We start from the raw sequence: 16992 nt of genomic DNA, 5'->3' as shown, positions 1-16992 counted from the left end.
TATGTTTTTCATGTTCACTAGATCCTTGGTTCACCACTATTTCAGCAATTTTTTTGTGTTTTCTACTGTGAAGATAAGACACAAAGTATTTGTTTAATGTCTTTGCCATTTCCTTATTCCCCATTATAATTTCACCTGTATCTGTCTGTAAAGAGTACTTTTTGCTAATCTCTTGCGTTTTACATACCCGTGGAAGCTTTTCCAATCTGTTTTTCTGTCTCTTGCTAGTTTGCTCTCACAATCTATTTTCTCTTTATCAATTTCTTGGTCACCTTTTGCTGAATAATAAAGTCCTCTCAATCCTCAGTCTTACTACTCTTTTCGCTTCCTTTAATTTAATACTATCCTTTTTAACTTCTTTTGATAGCCTCAGATGTAACACTTTTCCAATGGGGTTTTTATTCCTTAAGGGAATGTATATTCATTGTGAATTATTAATTATTTCTTTAAATGTTTGCCATCATACCTTATAATCTAGTTTCCCAATCTGCCTTAGCCAACTTGCCTCTCATACCTACGTTATTTTCTTTATTCAGATTAAATACCCTAGTTTCAGACTTAACCAAATTACCCTCAAACTCAGTATAAAAGTCTATCATGTTATGATCACTCTTCATTACAAGATTTTTTTTTTTACCCTGTCTCAGTGCTCAATAATAGATCCAGACCAGTTGGTTCCTTGACATACTGATCTGCAAAACTATGTTGAATGCATTTCATGAACCCGTCTTCCACACTGTTACTGTAAATTTGGTTTGCCCAGTCTCTGCAAAGTCCCTCGTGATTACTGCATTATCCTTGCTACATGCGCCTCTAATTTCCTGATTTATATTCTGCCCTACACTACAATTATCATTAGGTGCCTAAATACTACTGTTACCATGTTTACTACCCCTTGTTGTTTCGTACCTCCACCCAAACTGATTCTGCATCCTGATGTTCCAAGTTAAGATAATTTCTTCCGAGTTAAGATCATTTCTCTCTCCTTCCTTTATCCCATCCTTTATTACCAGGAGTATCTCACCTCCTTTTCCATTCAGCTTGTATCTTTTAATTCTTCTATTCTCCCTTGATGTCACCTTAGTCACTAATGCCCTATTATCTAAATTATGCTCTCTACCCCTTCCTGACCTACTCTGCTTACTTTTACCCAAATCACTACTCTGCTCTACAGCCTTGACATTTCTCCTACTGCTTTTGAATTTACTCTTCACTGAATCCCTCACTACACCCTTCTTCATTAGTTTAAAGCCTTATCTACCACCCTAGTTATTCAATTCACCAGCACACTGGTCCCAGCTTGGTTTAAGTTGAGCCCATTCCATGGAACAGCTCCCATTTTCCCCAGTACTGGTGCCAGTGCCCCATGAATTGAAACACCTGCTTCATACACCTTTCAGTCACGCATTTAACTTTTGTTAGATTTAACTTTGTTACTGGTTTGTCCCTAGGCCAATTTGCACATGACTCAGGTAACAATCCCAAGATTATTACCTGTGAGTTCCTACATTTTAATTTCTCCCAGCTCCCCAAACATTCTCAGCTGAGCCTCATTCCTGGTTTTACCTATGTTATTAGTTTCTACATGGACCACAACAACTGGATTTTTCCTCCTCCCACTCCAAGGTCTTTTCCAGCCACGATAAGATATTCTTAACCCTGGTGCTGGGCAGGCTACACAACCTTCAGAACTTCTAGACACAGCTGGAGAGAATAGTATCTATCCCCCTCACTATACTGTCTCCTATCACTACTCCTATTTGAACGGCCTTCTGCACCAACATGTCATGGTCAGTTTACTCATCTACCCTGCAGACTTTGCCTTCATCCACACAGGCAGCAAGAACCTCCTACCCCTTGGATAAGGGTAATGGCTTCCTCCAGCTTGGCACCTGGGGTTCTCTTACGTCCCTGACCACTAACCAGACCTGTACCACTTTCTAACCTAAGGGGTATGACTGACTCCTGGATCACAGTATCCAGGCAATTCTCCCCCTCCCTGATGCCCCACAATGTCTGGACCTCAGACTCCAGGTCAACAATTCTGTGCTGAAATTCATTTAGATGCAGCCACTTACTGCAGATGTGGTTGTCAGGGATCACGATGCTCTCCACAACCTCCCAGATGCTGCAGTTGCTGCACAACCATCTCTATCGAACCTTTATTTAATTAAAGTTCACGCATTTAATCAACTTAGCCTATATGGTTTAGTTTTGAACTAATTACTTGACCAAGTTTAAGTTGTAGGTAGATTAAACTAAATATTTACCTGTAACTTACCCCCGCCTTGTGCTGTGATGCTACTTTGTGATTTTTCTCTCATGCCCCTGACTGACTCATGGAGGACCATCCTTATCTACTGCTCTGTTTGTGGCCTCACCTTGAAGCAGTGAAAATGATTTTGATCTCTATTTATCTGAATGTAAATGGACTCAAACTTGGTTAGCACTGGATTCTAGCATGAATACAGAGTGGAAGATCAAGGATTCATGACTGTGTTTATTTTTCAGTGGTTGTTAATGTCCCACCTGGTAATCTGAGGATCCCTGACTTTGCAGTATTGATGTGGGTTCACATAAACCTTTAATTTTGCTTTTAGAACCTCTTATTTCATGTCTATTTTCACAAAGATAGATTTAACTAGGCTTTCCTACATGTCTTTTGGGTACACAAAAAAGCTATAATGAAAAATGCTGTCAACTGTAAAATAGAAGATATATATCAAGCAATATCATGGTTAATCAGTTGCGGAGTTTGGATAACAGGTTCAACTCAAGATGCATAAGAATATTCTAGGACGTCTATTCTCACCATATACATGGTATAAATTAAATTATGCAAAAGACTTAGTCTGTGATACTTAATTAACCACATAATTAGGGGCAAGTTAGTGATTAGGTTTTTAAATATTCAGCTTTTGTTCTACTTCATCCTTCTGCCAGCTACAAGCCAGCAGTCAGTTGCTTAAAAAGTGTCCACCATATTCAGAATTCCACTTTAAAGGCTTAAGTTTTCCAATTGTGTTTAAATGTTGGTGCTTCATGGACCAACCAGCAGGGGGTCTCACAACTCAGCAGTCAAGTTTCAGAAGTGCTTTGCAGACTCGTTGCTGGTCAACTACTGACTCTCTCTATTAGGGTTAATGGATATGTGTGGGTGCCCACTTTTAAGAGGAGAAAATAACGAATAGGGAAAGTAATCTTATCTGTCCACTAAATAATAATGACAGTAAGTTAGTTGCAACTGAGCACATTGTGAAGACTTGTCATTCCTATACAACCATTGTTGCTCAATTTGTATGGCTGCAGTTCAGTGAGTTAATCCTCAATCGTATTCAGCTTTTCCAACAAGAGTTTCCCAATTCTACATTGGTTCAGTGCAACTCGTGGCCATTGATACTATCAAGTAAATTGAAACTGCCGTGTCTCTCATTAAACAATCAGCAACAAAGGCACCATTTATAATGGAAATTTAACTTGCTAAGTAGCAGGTTGGAATATAATTGACACTTGGATGACATTTGCAATGGTTTGGGGAATGGTGAGACGGTGGCTTTAACAGTTTTCAGCCTGGGAAATAGTGGTAGTTTTACTGTTAAAACAGACATTAAACAACCATACACAAGATGAGTGGGTGCTGTGATGTCTTTTTGTAAGGAGCATGTCGTGACTATACAGAACATACCAGCCTTTATAATAACTCATTGTTGCACAAGAGAACACTAGCCAAGTAAAGATACTGTTGAAGCAAAACACAGACTAATTGTGTGTTTGGGAATTCCTAAGGTACAATTATTAAAAATGACTATCATTTGCAGCTGGCTATACTATTTCTTTTTTTTATTATAAATAAACAATGTGGCAGTTGCCCCACATAACTTTCCCCATTTTCTAACTCTTTGAATTTAACATAATTTTTTCATATAAATAGATAACCATTTGATCCATCAAACCTGCTTGCTCATTCCAACAGATCAGCTGCTATAGACTCTGCTCATCTACTCCTGGGACCCAGAGGCAACGGAATCAAAAGAGGAAACTAATCTAATAAAATACATTATTCAAGCATGGCTAGTTGCATTCCATAGATAATGTGTCATGTTCCAAAAGGACTGAAGCCACTGTGTGCAGTAGGCTAAGTTATCCATGTCCATACAGAATTTCTTCTGCTGACAAAATGTTCTACTTTTTGCATGTATCTATGCAATGTTTCTAAATTTGGAAGGTAATGCTGATTTGGGTGGCCTTACCTTCAAAACAAAAGCATTGCTACATTAAAGAGGTTTCAAATAACAACCAAGAGAATAGTTCTAAACTTAGACGAGATTTATGGAATTGAACTGGTTTTACTGCAATAAAATGGTGACGGAAGAGGTATTTAAAATGCTGAGCGGTACTGCTAATTTCATGCAAGTTGTTTAGCTTAGACTGATTGTCAAACAAAAGGACGAAAGTATAACATTGTTAAGCTAGGCCAGCAATTAGAAGAAATTTTCCCTTCCATGGTGTCAGCTGTGCTTCAGTTGGTAGCTCTCTCACCTTTGAGTCTGAAGGTTGTGGGTTCAAGTCCCACTCCAGGACTTGAACACAAAATTCTAGACCGACATTCCAATGCAGTACTGAGGGAGTGCCACACTGTCTTTTGGACGAGATGTTAAACAGAGCCCTGTGTTCTCTCCCAGGCAGCTGTAAAAGATCCCATGGCACTATTTCAAAGAAGGACAGGGGAGTTATCCTTGCGTGTTGGCCAATATTTATCCCTCAGTCGACATCACAATGGACAGATTATCAGGCCATTCCTGTTTGTGGGAGCTTGCTGTGGACAAATTGGCTGTTGTGTTTCCCACGTTACAACAGCGACTACACTTTGAAACTTCATTGGTTGTAGAGCGCTTTAGGGTGTCCTGAGATCATGAAAGGCACTACATAAATCCAAGTCTTTTGTTTTCCCCCCTACCCCCCCCCAAATCAGAGGAAACATTTTGATCCCAACTTCCCCAGCAAACCAATGGAAAATCAACTTGACATTCTGGAAAATCACATTTTTGGGGCTTTGTATAGGACAGTTGGGATGGCAGTGGAACATTTGAGTGGCTTGTTGGGTCGAATAGGCACAGCATATTTTAGTCTAGTCCTTTATGAAGAAACGATCTCCCAAATGAAAGAAAAGCACCAGAACACACGGATACCAATAATTAATTTATTAAGCACATTTAGAAAGCAAGGAGCATCATTTTTACCTGCTCTCGCATACAACTTTCCAGCTATTGTAAGATGTCCAACTGTTTTCAAGTTGATGATTAAAGTACAGCTGGTGTGAATACTACAGCAAGAATCTTGCAACCTCTTTCCCCAGATAAATTTCTACTGCTCTCCATTAGTCACTGGGGAATGCAGGCTGAGATAAGTTTCAAAAACGGAGGACCATTGTTATAGGAGGTAAGACAAAAAGTGCACACAAATGTACACATTATTATCGGACTTCTTGGCGGGGGGTGGGGGGCGGGGGGGGGGGTGGAGGGGAGGGGGAGGAATGGTCGGACATATTCCAGGAAGTTATTAAATCAAGTCTTTACACGAGTTAAACCAGATCAAGATTATCACAAGCTCGGAGACTGGAGTAAAGCAAAATCGCTGGAAGCCAATTCAAGTTTAGTTTTTGTAGCCCCTTTTTTTCCTTCCACGTTGAAACACTCTATGCCTTGTAGAGTGCCACCACTGTAAACCGCAATTCGTCAGGGTCACGTTGCATAAACTTCTTACAAACTTCTATTGCATCCTAGAAGGCAAACCAAAAATTACAATAGGAAGAAATTTGAAACCACACCTTGAAAGAATACCACATCAGGCTCAGTGCAATATATCTCCATGAACAATGTTTTGATCAAATCGGTTACTAGGCACTGGAGAGAAAGGTTTCAGATTACATCCTGGCTCTCAAATTAAACTGTTACAGTGAAATCACTCCAAAGCATTGTTTAAACATACAGTGATAGAGATGGCCTGGTTAATTCTGTTTTAGTTTGGACCATGCACTCCAACTTGTTGACTGGGGACTGTTTGACGTGAAAGAATAAGAAATGACCAGTGACTTGAAATACATTTAAATTGTGAAATAATAAAACTCATTAATATCCCATTGCTAATGTTCAAGGTATTAATATCCTGTTGTGTCTGTGCCAATTGACAGTAAATGTTGGAACAGCTGCCCCACCCCTCAATATTTTTGGAATTAACAAGAAGGAGTGAATAGTCATACTGTAATCTGAAACAGATGACTAAAAATCATCTGAATCTCGGCCTTGTTACTTTCAAAACATTACTAAACACTTGTCAGCAACAGCAAAAAGCAGGATTTTGTGAACAATTAGTCGGTTTCCCATGAAATACTGGAAATAAAAACACATCCAATAAAATCTGCTTTATTCTTCAAAGTAACTGCAATCTCCATAGATGAAAGGGGTCTGGTCCGGCCTAGCTTAACATGTTTTCTTGAAATCAAATGTTGAGCACGCTATGTGCTTTCCTATTCCTACACTACACAAAGCCCAAGGATTTGCATCAATTTGTTCTGACCTGAAGCTAAACAAACTAATTAACCGCTTGATGCTAACCTGCCTCCATACACCTGCAGGGATGAACAGAAGGGATGATAACCTCAAGAGGAGACACATCATTCCAAGAAGGGAGAATCTACAAGGTAATAATCCACCTTTGCATTCCACATCCTCCACATATTGTAGAAGCACATCAAAACAGTACACATTTAAGAGGTGGAGATTCTGGTATTGGAGCCATGGCAGCAGTGGTTAGGACTGATCTGGCAGAAACTGTGCGTGCTGCAGTTAAATTGGTGAATCTGTATATGTAATGACCGCTCCATGTGGTAGCTTTTGGGTGCTATCAATTACAATCTGATTCAAGGATGCTCAGAAAGCAACCACAGAATGGGTTGAGTGGCCATGAACCCACCCATTGAGCTTCTTCCCCAGAATAGTAGAATTTTACAGCAGAGAACTCATTGCAACTGTGCAAGTTCTTTCGGAGAGCTACCCATTAGCTGCTTAGTCCCATTACCATGTCCTTGCTCCATAACTTACAATTTTTTTCTTTTTCCAATATTTATCCAATTCTCTTTTAAAAACAATTAGAAATTGGGTCTTCTTCACTCTTTCTGGGAGGGAATTCCACGTCTTAAGCCCCTGGATGAAATAAATTCTACTAACCTCTTCCAATTAAATGTTGCGAAGATCAAAACCATTCCCTTTGGTCCCCATCACAAACTCAGTTCCCTAGTTACTGACTGCATTCCTTTCCCCAGTGTGTTCTCAACTTTGGTAACATATCTGACCCACAGATCAGCTTCTGATCACATATCTGCATCATTAAGATCGCCTATTTTTACCTCCCTAACATCGCCTGACTCAGTTCCTGCCCCAGCTAATCTGCTCAACCTCATCCATGCCTTTGTTACCTCTAGACTTAATTATTCCAATGCACTTCTCATCACCGTCCCACATTCTACCCTCCATAAACTTGAGGTCATCCAAAACTCTGCTGCCTGTCTCCTTACTTGCATCAAGTCCCGTTCACCTATCCCCCATATGCTTGCTGACCTATGCTGGCTCCCGGTTAAGCAATGCCTCGATTTTAAAACTCTCATTCTGGTTTTCAAATCGCTCCATGGCCTCACCCCTCCCTATCTCTGTAATCTCCTTCAGCCGTACAAACTCTCAGATATCTGCGCTCCTCTAATTCTGGCCTCTCGAGCATCCCTGATTTTAATCGCTCCACCATTGGTGGTCATGCCTTCAGCTGCCGAAGCCCCAAGCTCCAGAATTCTCTCCCCAAATCTCTCCACCTCTCTTTATTCCTTTAAGAAGCTCCTTAAAGCTGACCTCTTTCACCAAACGTTTAGTCATCTGCCCGAATATCTCATGTGGCTCAATACCAAATTTCGCTTCATTATAGCTATGTTTTCAGTTTTTCTCATAACTAAAAAAGTCATCCCTGGTAGTGTCTTTGTGAATCCCTTTCCCATTCTTTCCATTGACATCTTTCCTAAAAGTAAGGTGCCTGACATGTTAAAAGATTTTTTTTTAAACAAAGAATTTTGGGATCGAGTTACATTCGAGTTGGGTTTTCAAAACAAAATGAATTTGAAGGTTGAAAAAGGCAACTGGTTGCAGCTGTTGAAGGTGTATTAAAGCCACATAAATCAGTCTGGGGGGAAATGACACAACTCAGTGTATTTCAAAACATTACAAGGACAATCGTCTCATCCAAGGCCCATTAGCCTTGGTTAAGGACACTCAAACCAGACCTTCTGATCTGCCATTTGGTGGTGTTGGCTTCGGTATGTTGGCCAGAAAACAAGAAAAAATCCTTACTCTTCAAATTATGCAACGGATTTTTTGTTTACATTAAGACCCTATCAGCCTGTTAAGTCTCATCTGGAGAATGGCATTGCTGACAATGCAATAATTCCTCCCCCCGCCTCCCTGCATTGCAGTAACAGCCTGGAGTGGTGCTTGAACTCACAACATTCTAAGAATCAAAAATTCTACAAACCCAGCCAAACGGATACTGCATAAGGCAGAGGCTTTGGAGAAGTTCATTTACCTTCCTTCTAATTGGAAAAGGTGAGGTGCTTGAACTCACAACATTCTAAGAATCAAAAATTCTACAAACCCAGCCAAACGGATACTGCATAAGGCAGAGGCTTTGGAGAAGTTCATTTACCTTCCTTCTAATTGGAAAAGGTGACTAGAAAAAAAAAGTTCAAAATTTTCAAAAGGCTGCATTTGCTGACAACGGAACCACTAGGTGGCACACTACCGGTACATGCACAAATGCAGCCTCATCGACTGAAATCTCACTGCCTGCAACGTCTCAGGCAGCTGCCAGTAAAATGAGTGGGCTGTGGGCAGCGAGCAGCAGCAGGGGCGGGGGGAGCAGCAAGGTGGGAAGCGAGAAGTCGGGAGCAGGAGAGAACGGCGGGATGGAGCAGTGAGCAGACGGAGCTGGAGGGAGCGGGGAAGAGCAGCGGCCAGTGGCAATCACGGGAGGGATGGAGGCGGCGATCGTGGCCATTGAGGGGTAAGGCAATACTCAGATGTCATTACGTCTGACATCGCCACGAGCATGTGCGGATTCAAACTGGCAAGCTGGCAAATGTTTGGACACACTGACGAAGCCGGCAATCGCTCTGCACATACTCTGCATTGTCAGCAGACACTCCGTTTACAAAACACAAGATATAATTATTGCAACTTCTTCCACTGCACACCTAAATGCCATTAGCAGCAATTAAATATTACATAAAGAATGACAGATCAAAAGCCATAGTGCCAAAAGGAGTGCCAAGGGAAGCTTAAGGTGTTTATAATTGTCTACCGAGCTCAATATTGGATAGCTCGTGAGGGGTCTGGGCAGAGTAGATAGGGAAAACTGTTCCCACTGATGGAAGGATTGAGAACAACAGGGCACAGATTTAAAGTAATTGGCAAAGGAAGCAATGGTGACATGAGGAAAAACTTTTTCACGCAGCGAGTGGTTAGGATCTGGAATGCACTGTCTGAGAGTGTGGTGGAGGCAGGTTCAGTCAAGGCATTCAAGAGAACTGGACTGTTTTCTGAAAAAGCAGAATGTGCAGGGCTACTGGGAGAAGGCAGGGGAGTGAAACATAGAAAATAGGAGCAGCTGTACGCTATTCGGCCCTGCTCTGCCATTCGTCTAATTCAGTACCCTGCTCCCGCTTTCTCCCCAGTGGCACTAGGTAAATTGCTGTTTCGGAGAGCCAGCACAGACACGACAGGCCGAATGGCATCCTTCTATGCTGTAACAATTCTATGACATGCTTAGAAAAAAAATACTGATTTAGTTGTATGGCTTTCAGTTCACTTTTTTTTTTTACAGTCAGCATCCTTCAAAAGAAAATCATTTAGAAACCATAGAAAAATTACGGCACAGAAGGAGGCCAATTCAGCCCGTTGTGTCCGTGCCGGCCGAAAAAAAGCGAGCCGCCCAATCTAAGCCCGCCTTCCAGCACCTGGTCCAAAGCCTTGCCAGTTACAGCACTTCAGGTGCATGGCCAGGTATCTTTTCAATGAATTGAGGGTTTCTGCCTCCACCACCAATTCGGGCAGTGAATTCCAGACACCCACCACCCTCTGGGTGAAAAAGTTTTTCCTCATGTCCCCTCTAATCCTTCTACCAATCACCTTAAATCTGTGCCCCCTGGTAATTGACCTCTCGTGAAGGGAAACAGATCCTTCCTGTCTACTCTTTCTAGGCCCCTCAATTTTGTACACCACAATTAAGTCACCCCTCAGCCTCCTCTGTTCTAAGGAAAACAACCCTAGCCTATCCAATCTTTCCTCATAGCTGCAACTTTCGAGCCCTGGCAACATTCTTGTAAATCTTTTCTGTACTTTCTCCAGAGCAACTGTGTCCTCCTGTAATGTGGCGACCAGAACTGTACTCAATACTCCAGCTGAGGCCTAACCAGCGTTTTATACAGTTCCAGCACTACATCCCTGCTTTTGAATTCTCATACCTCGGCCAATAAGGGAAAGCATTCTATATGCCTTCTTCACCATTCCATCTACCTGTCCTTCCACCTTCAGGGACCTGTGGACATGCACTCCAAGGTGTCTCACTTCTACCCCTCTCAATATCCTCCTGTTTATTGTGCATTCCCTTGCTTTATTTGTCCTCCCCAAATGCATTATCTCACACTTTTCTGGATTGAATTCCATTTGCCACTTTTCTGCCCACTCAACCAAACCATTGATATCATTCTGGAGTCTACAGCTATCCTCTTCACTATCTACTACACGGCCAATTTTTGTGTCATCAGCAAATTTCCCAATCATGCCTCCCACATTTAAGTCCAAATCATTAATATATACCACAAACAGCAAGGGACCCAACACTGAACCCTGTGGAATGCCACTGGAAACAGCTTTCCATTCATAAAAACATCTGTCGACTACAACCCTTTGTTTCCTGTCCCTGAGCCAATTCTGGATCCAACCTGCCACATTCCCCTGTATCCCATGGGCTTTCATTTTACTGACCAGTCTGCCGTGTGGTACCTTGTCAAATGCCTTACTAAAAATTTAAAGAGATAATGTCTTTCGCATATGTTCATCAAGACACAATTTGCAATTGATTAGGGTGATTTTCTAAACTGTTTCCCTTATTTGGGCCTGTTTCTTAAACTATATTAATATGTGACCCACTCTTACCTCAAGCAGGTTATCAGCAGTCGTACATCCATGATTTATAGGGAATGGTTTGCGTCCATCTGAGTAGGAAGAACAAAAAGTAATTTAGAGCAAATACTACTTTAAAAACATATACTAAATCAACATTTTTTTTTATACATAAAAAATATAAATGTAGTATTTCCAGGGTCAGCAAGTAAAACAAAACCAATGTAATTTCTAGTTCAAGCACATGGTAAACCTGCAAGAACACAACATTGATAATCGTCCATCATGAAAGAAAATCATTGCATTGGATTGTTAGGAAGTGAGTTCTTTGAAGCAGCAACATAAGAGAGAGAGAACAATAAAATGCTCAACTTTTATGCTTATGTTGGCAATTGTATCATCTCAACCCCCAAATGAGTTATTGCCTTGGAACCTACTCCACACTGTGCATTATCCTAGAAGACGAGGAATGCAACAGGCTGGAAATGTTCACAAAAGTCATCAAATGGTTTCAGCTTGAGCGATACACATCAAAGACTGCAGCTTCACTTGTGGAATTAGAATTATATTGTTTGGTATGTCAGCAGCATTCCAGTGATGCTTTCCTGAGGAATCCAGTATGCAAAGCCCACTTCCCAAGATCACACGCAATTAAAATTCATCTGCAGGAAAGGCAGCAAGCTTTGGTGTAATGCCCCATGGTTCACATGTGAATAATGGCCAGTTGGACAATGCGGCCCTGGCATAATATCCCAGGTGAAATCAGCAAACTCAGCACAGAATTGGCAGGGGAATTTTATGCTCCCCCCCTCCCCATGGCAGGTTTGGAGGTGGGGAGAGCATAACATCAGGTGGGATGGTGTCAGGTGGGAGGGGAGTTCCCGCCTGTAAACAGCCTTCCAAACATGCCGTCAATTGAGGCCCTTACGTGGGAAATTAATGCCCTATTAAAGGCCTCTTCCTGTCGCAGACACAGTTAGCCGTGTGGTGGGCAATCCTGTCACTGCACGGGAAGCAGAGTGGAAAACCACACGGGCTGCTTCCCAGCTCCGGGGTGGGGGTGTCCCTCATTAATAGGCACTTAATTCCTGAATAAAGGGATCCGGCATTGGGAATGGGGGTGCGGCTGACAGCCACCCCATCCTAACCTTGCTACCGACTTCCAACCCCACCCCCAACCCAGTGAGACCCCCTCCCCACCGACCTACCTGTGACCCTGGTCCAGCGATGCTCCTTGGCCTCCGGTAGTTGCTCTTCCAGCAGCAGCCACTGCCTCTGATTGGCCAGCAGCTCTCCAAGGATGGAATTTCTGGTGACAGGGCCTTTGACTCTGTGGAAGGGCGACCGTTATCCACTTAAGTGCCTGATTGGCACAAGGTTTGATGGGCTTTCTGGAGAAGAGGCGAGGTGGGGATTTCGGTGTCGCCTATTCCGGACGTCGAGACCTCCGCCGCATAAAATCCCGGCCTTGGAGAGGGACAAAGTTCACTACTCACTGAATAAACTCAGACAACCGTGGGGCAGCCCTGAAGGGTCATATCTCTAGGAAGCATCCTTAAATTTTGGTGATCTATAGCCATGAACCAATGTGCTCCACTACAGCACAGAAAGGAAAGGCACGAAATGCGCAACCAAGCCAATAAGACTTCCATACAGCGAGTGGGAAGGAAACAAAGACCACCCAAGTTTTCACCTATTTCGAGGCCTCTCAATGGGTCAACTGTACATACCCTCAGTAAAGAACTGTTCATGGTCCGACAAGGAACGTTGATCATACATAAAGGAATTCATTGTTCTGAAGTGTTTTGGAACATTCTGATGTAATAAATCACTATATAAATACATGTTCTTTCTTTAGAAAGCAAAGGAACCAAATAGTACATGTAAACAAAAGAGGCATTTGCAGATAGGAGTGTGACTGTACTTTAAACAATCAGACTATTGATACTTTTTTTTTACATGTTTGATGAGACAACAGAATAGTTCATCAAATAATTACTTGTTGTGATTCTTGTATTCACTTTATCACCTGAATTATGTCAAATCTTATTAGTGCCAAATAATACAATTTTGATTACTTTATCAAATCAGCGATTGTTGCTTGGCAACATTGGAAAATGATGGCAATAAACTGTCACATCTGGATAATGAAAAACTGTGCCAGACGTACAAAAGCTTTAAGAGGTGTACTCTCAGTCCCTATAATGCAAATAACCAATGCGTCATGTTACATGAAATAATAGATCATTTATCACATGTGTCTTCCTAACCAGGAAAGTATGCAGCCAATCTGCATGCAAATCCTTACTACATTCGCTAACTGCCTACCAGGGAGGTGTATGTTAAGTGGACCAGGGGATTTAGTCGAGTTTTGTCTCTCCTCCCCTCAGCCACCCTCAAACAATAAACCACCAGACTACAAATTTACTGGGCAGAATTTTCAAACCCCCGAGGCAGTCCTGTTTGCAATGTCTTGCTGACAGCTGACATGCTGGACTACTGGCATGTTCCCGCCTCTGGCCTATTTCCAGGGGGGCGACTTGTGGGGGGTGGGGGAGGGGGTGATGGCTACCTGCCCGCCAGCAGGGGTTAGTCAATTCGGCCATTTAAAGTGCCAATTGAGGGCAATCATCACACACTGTCTGGATTTTCCAGCTGCGGAAGGGCTGCCCGATGTGACTGTTGCTTGTAGATGGAAAGATGGCAGCCTCCCGGTGGCAGGGCCGGGGAGCCAGAGGCGCACATGCAAAGCAGCCCTGCGTGGATCTACTGAGCTGTGAGGGCCACAGCCCACATCCTGTGCAATGAGGGTCTGGCAACGGTGGCCACATTATATTTTGAAAAATTTACAAGTCTTCAGAGGGCGCCTCCATCTTGTGGCACCATCGCAGTCCCTCACCTACAGCGAAGCGCCCACCTCACCTGGTGGTGCTGCCAGCCGCCCAGAGCCTTGGGTCCTCCCACTGGCCCTCCCAGTTGTAGAGCTCGCCAGCCACAGTTAATTGGATGGGTCTCCTAGAGGTGGCCTCAGAACTGGCTGCCTCCTTGAAAATCTTCCCCAGGGCCCTGCCACACCCTGGAATTCAGCCCAGCGTCAGGATCAGGACCCTGGAACTAAAATTCAGGCCCCACTGCATCGCAGGAAATCGTGACCAACATCACTCAACAGTTTGCGCCACCAGGCCACCTTATGAAATATTATGCTATGTGATAGTGCACACAGTACCAACTGAAAATTCACTCTTTTGAATATACTGGTGCAGAACAAGGGGACACAATCTTAAAATTAGAGGTAGGCCATTTGGGAGTGAAATCAGGAAGTGCTTCTTCATACAAAGGACAGTAAAAATGTGGAATTGCCTCCCTCAAAAGGATGCTGGGTCAATTGAAATTTTCAAGACTGAAGGAGCTGGATTTTACCAGCCCCTCGATGTCGTGGCTGGGGTTGGTGGGTGGGTGGGTGGGCGGGAAGTGGCCAGTAAAATACTTGCAGGAGAGGCCCACCACAACCCACGACACCAAGAAGGCCCCGCTGTATTTTGCTGGCAGCGGAGAGGCCTCGGTGCGGGACCCCGCCGCCAAGCGGGAGGGCCTTCATTTAAATATTAAAATCAATGAAAACAAGATGCAAATAAACCTACCTGGTCCCGGCAGCCATCCCATGCCGATATTACGGGCGCCGGCTACAACTTGCGCTGATGGGGACACTGGTGGGGAGGGGGGAGGAGTGAAATTATCAGGGCGAATGGGGGGGGGGGGGGGAAGTGGGGAAAATGTTTTTTTATTGGCTGTGGGAATGGTGGCAAGGGGATGAAGGGCAAATATAATGAGGTTGTGTGGGGAGGGGGGATGAGAAAAGAGTGCGAGTTGGGAATAAGGTTGATGTTCAGCATATAGGTCAATTAAAAAAAACACTGGGGGATGTGGGAATGGGCCTCCAGCTTTCATTTAATTTTTTAAGGCAATGTAAAATGCTATTGCTTTAAAAATTCAAATATCTTTGAAGGACTTGAAGCCCTTTAAAAATGGCAGTGGTGCTGGACCCCGTTGCCTGGGACCGTGTGGCCGCTCCCTCTACATCATCGGGCGTGGCCGCTCCGCCCCCTCCATTCAAATGAGCCCCTGCGCGCAATATTGCGTGGGCTCAGTGGTGGCCGATGCGCGGGTGGGGGGGGGGGGGGCGCGCCACTGGCATCAGAGTGCGCCACCACGATTTGCGGCGCACTCATAAAATTCGGTCCAGAAAGTCAGATTTTTTTTTTTATTTGGTTAGGATATGAAGGGATATGGGTCAAAAGGAGGGTAAATGGAATTGAGGTGCACATCAGCCACGGTCTAGGCGCGTGGCGGAACAGGCTCGATGGGCTGTAAGACCTACTTCTGCGCCTCAATTCCTAAAACAGCTGCCCTCAACAGGGAGGCAATGGCGTAGTGGTAATGTCACTAGACTAGCAATCTAGCGACCCAGGCGAATGCCCTGGGGACACGGGTTCAAATCCTACCCTGGCAGCTGGTGGAATTTAAATTCAATTAATTAACAGCTTCAGCTAATTAATAAAATCTGAAAGTGAATGCTAGTCTCAGTATTGGTGCCGTGAAACTATCATCGATTGTCGTTAAAAACCCATCCAATTCACTAATATCCTTTAGGGAAAGAAATCTGCCATCCTTACCTGGTCTGGCCTACACGTGACTCCAGACCCACAGCAATAAGGCTAACTCTTAAACGCCCTCTGAAATGGCTGAGCAAGCCACTCAGTTGTACCAAACCGCTAGCACTGTGGGTGTACCTACACCACAAGGGCTGCAAGGTTCAAGGCAGCTCATCACCACCTTCTCAAGGGCAATAAATGCTGGCCTGGCCAATGACGCCCACGTCCCATGAAAGAATGATAGAAAAAACTACTAGGGTTGCATTATTAGAACTAAAATTGGGCCTTGCTAGCCCTACTTTTGCAAAATGAAAAAAAAAAAAATGGTCAGTTCACACTTTGATTCTTATCAATTGCCTGTTCTGCTGGAAGGTCACATTTGTCTCTAAGCATATCTCTCTTACCACACCTCCCCACCCCAACCCTAACCCCAACCCCATTCATGTGGCTTTCAGACATTCACAGTTACAGATAAAGGGAAAAATGACTGCTTAGGTGGAGTACTGGACATTGGGCAGTCAGCAGCCATGGGCCATATTTCAAGAACCAGCAGCTACTGGTAGAGAATTTGAAAAATCAACCAAAAAAAATCATCTGTGGAAAAATTGTTCACATGGCCTTCTGTTTACAATGAACAGCCAACCAATTCGCTTTCTTGCCTAATGTGATCCTGGGTAGCCATGTTAAAAGCAGTGTTTCTTTCAGAAAGACTCCAACTACTCTCTCCAACACTAATCCCAAGTTGCTCAGAAATTTGTACTGTAGGACCCTCAGAGAACAAGGAAGTGAAAACAAGCAAACAACTTCTGTTGGCACAGATATGACCAAGGTTTCAATGACCCAGCTAGGAATTGTAGCCTTGTCTAACAAAACAAAGATAACATGCTAACAATTTCAGTAATGAAAACAAAGGTCATATGTGTGACAAATTGTATGAATGTGTCAAACTTGTGATGTAATTGTCGGCTATGCCAAACACTCAAGAGCCTGCAAGTAGTTGTGGACTGAAGAAAACATCAGTTTACAAACCTGCAGAATATAAACAGAGTGCACCACATCCTCTTATTTCCGGGACAAACTCATTTGTATTAGAGGAAGGGGAGGTGCGAGAGAGGAGAGAG

The 16992-nt window shown here is 43.4% G+C and overlaps 1 protein-coding gene across 3 annotated transcripts in view; it reads right to left on the bottom strand.

The window, feature by feature from the left end:
* Positions 1 to 5186: 5186 nt before the first annotated feature.
* The window catches only part of uchl3 (ubiquitin carboxyl-terminal esterase L3 (ubiquitin thiolesterase)), a 74042-nt gene continuing 62236 nt past the window's right edge, over positions 5187 to 16992 (bottom strand). For all 3 annotated transcript variants that reach the window (XM_068034320.1, XM_068034321.1, XM_068034322.1), the window contains 2 exons: positions 11253 to 11311; positions 5187 to 5779 (listed from right to left, as the gene is read on the bottom strand). In XM_068034320.1, coding sequence (XP_067890421.1) covers positions 5696 to 5779; positions 11253 to 11311 — 143 coding nt within the window. In that variant the 3' untranslated portion in view covers positions 5187 to 5695. The remainder of the gene's footprint in view (positions 5780 to 11252; positions 11312 to 16992) is intronic.

This window comes from Heterodontus francisci, chromosome 6, assembly GCF_036365525.1.
Source record: "Heterodontus francisci isolate sHetFra1 chromosome 6, sHetFra1.hap1, whole genome shotgun sequence".
In the NCBI taxonomy this organism is placed as follows: Eukaryota; Metazoa; Chordata; class Chondrichthyes; order Heterodontiformes; family Heterodontidae; genus Heterodontus; species Heterodontus francisci.
The sequence above is the reverse complement of the archived record's forward strand: the minus strand, read 5'-3'. Positions and strand labels throughout refer to the sequence as shown.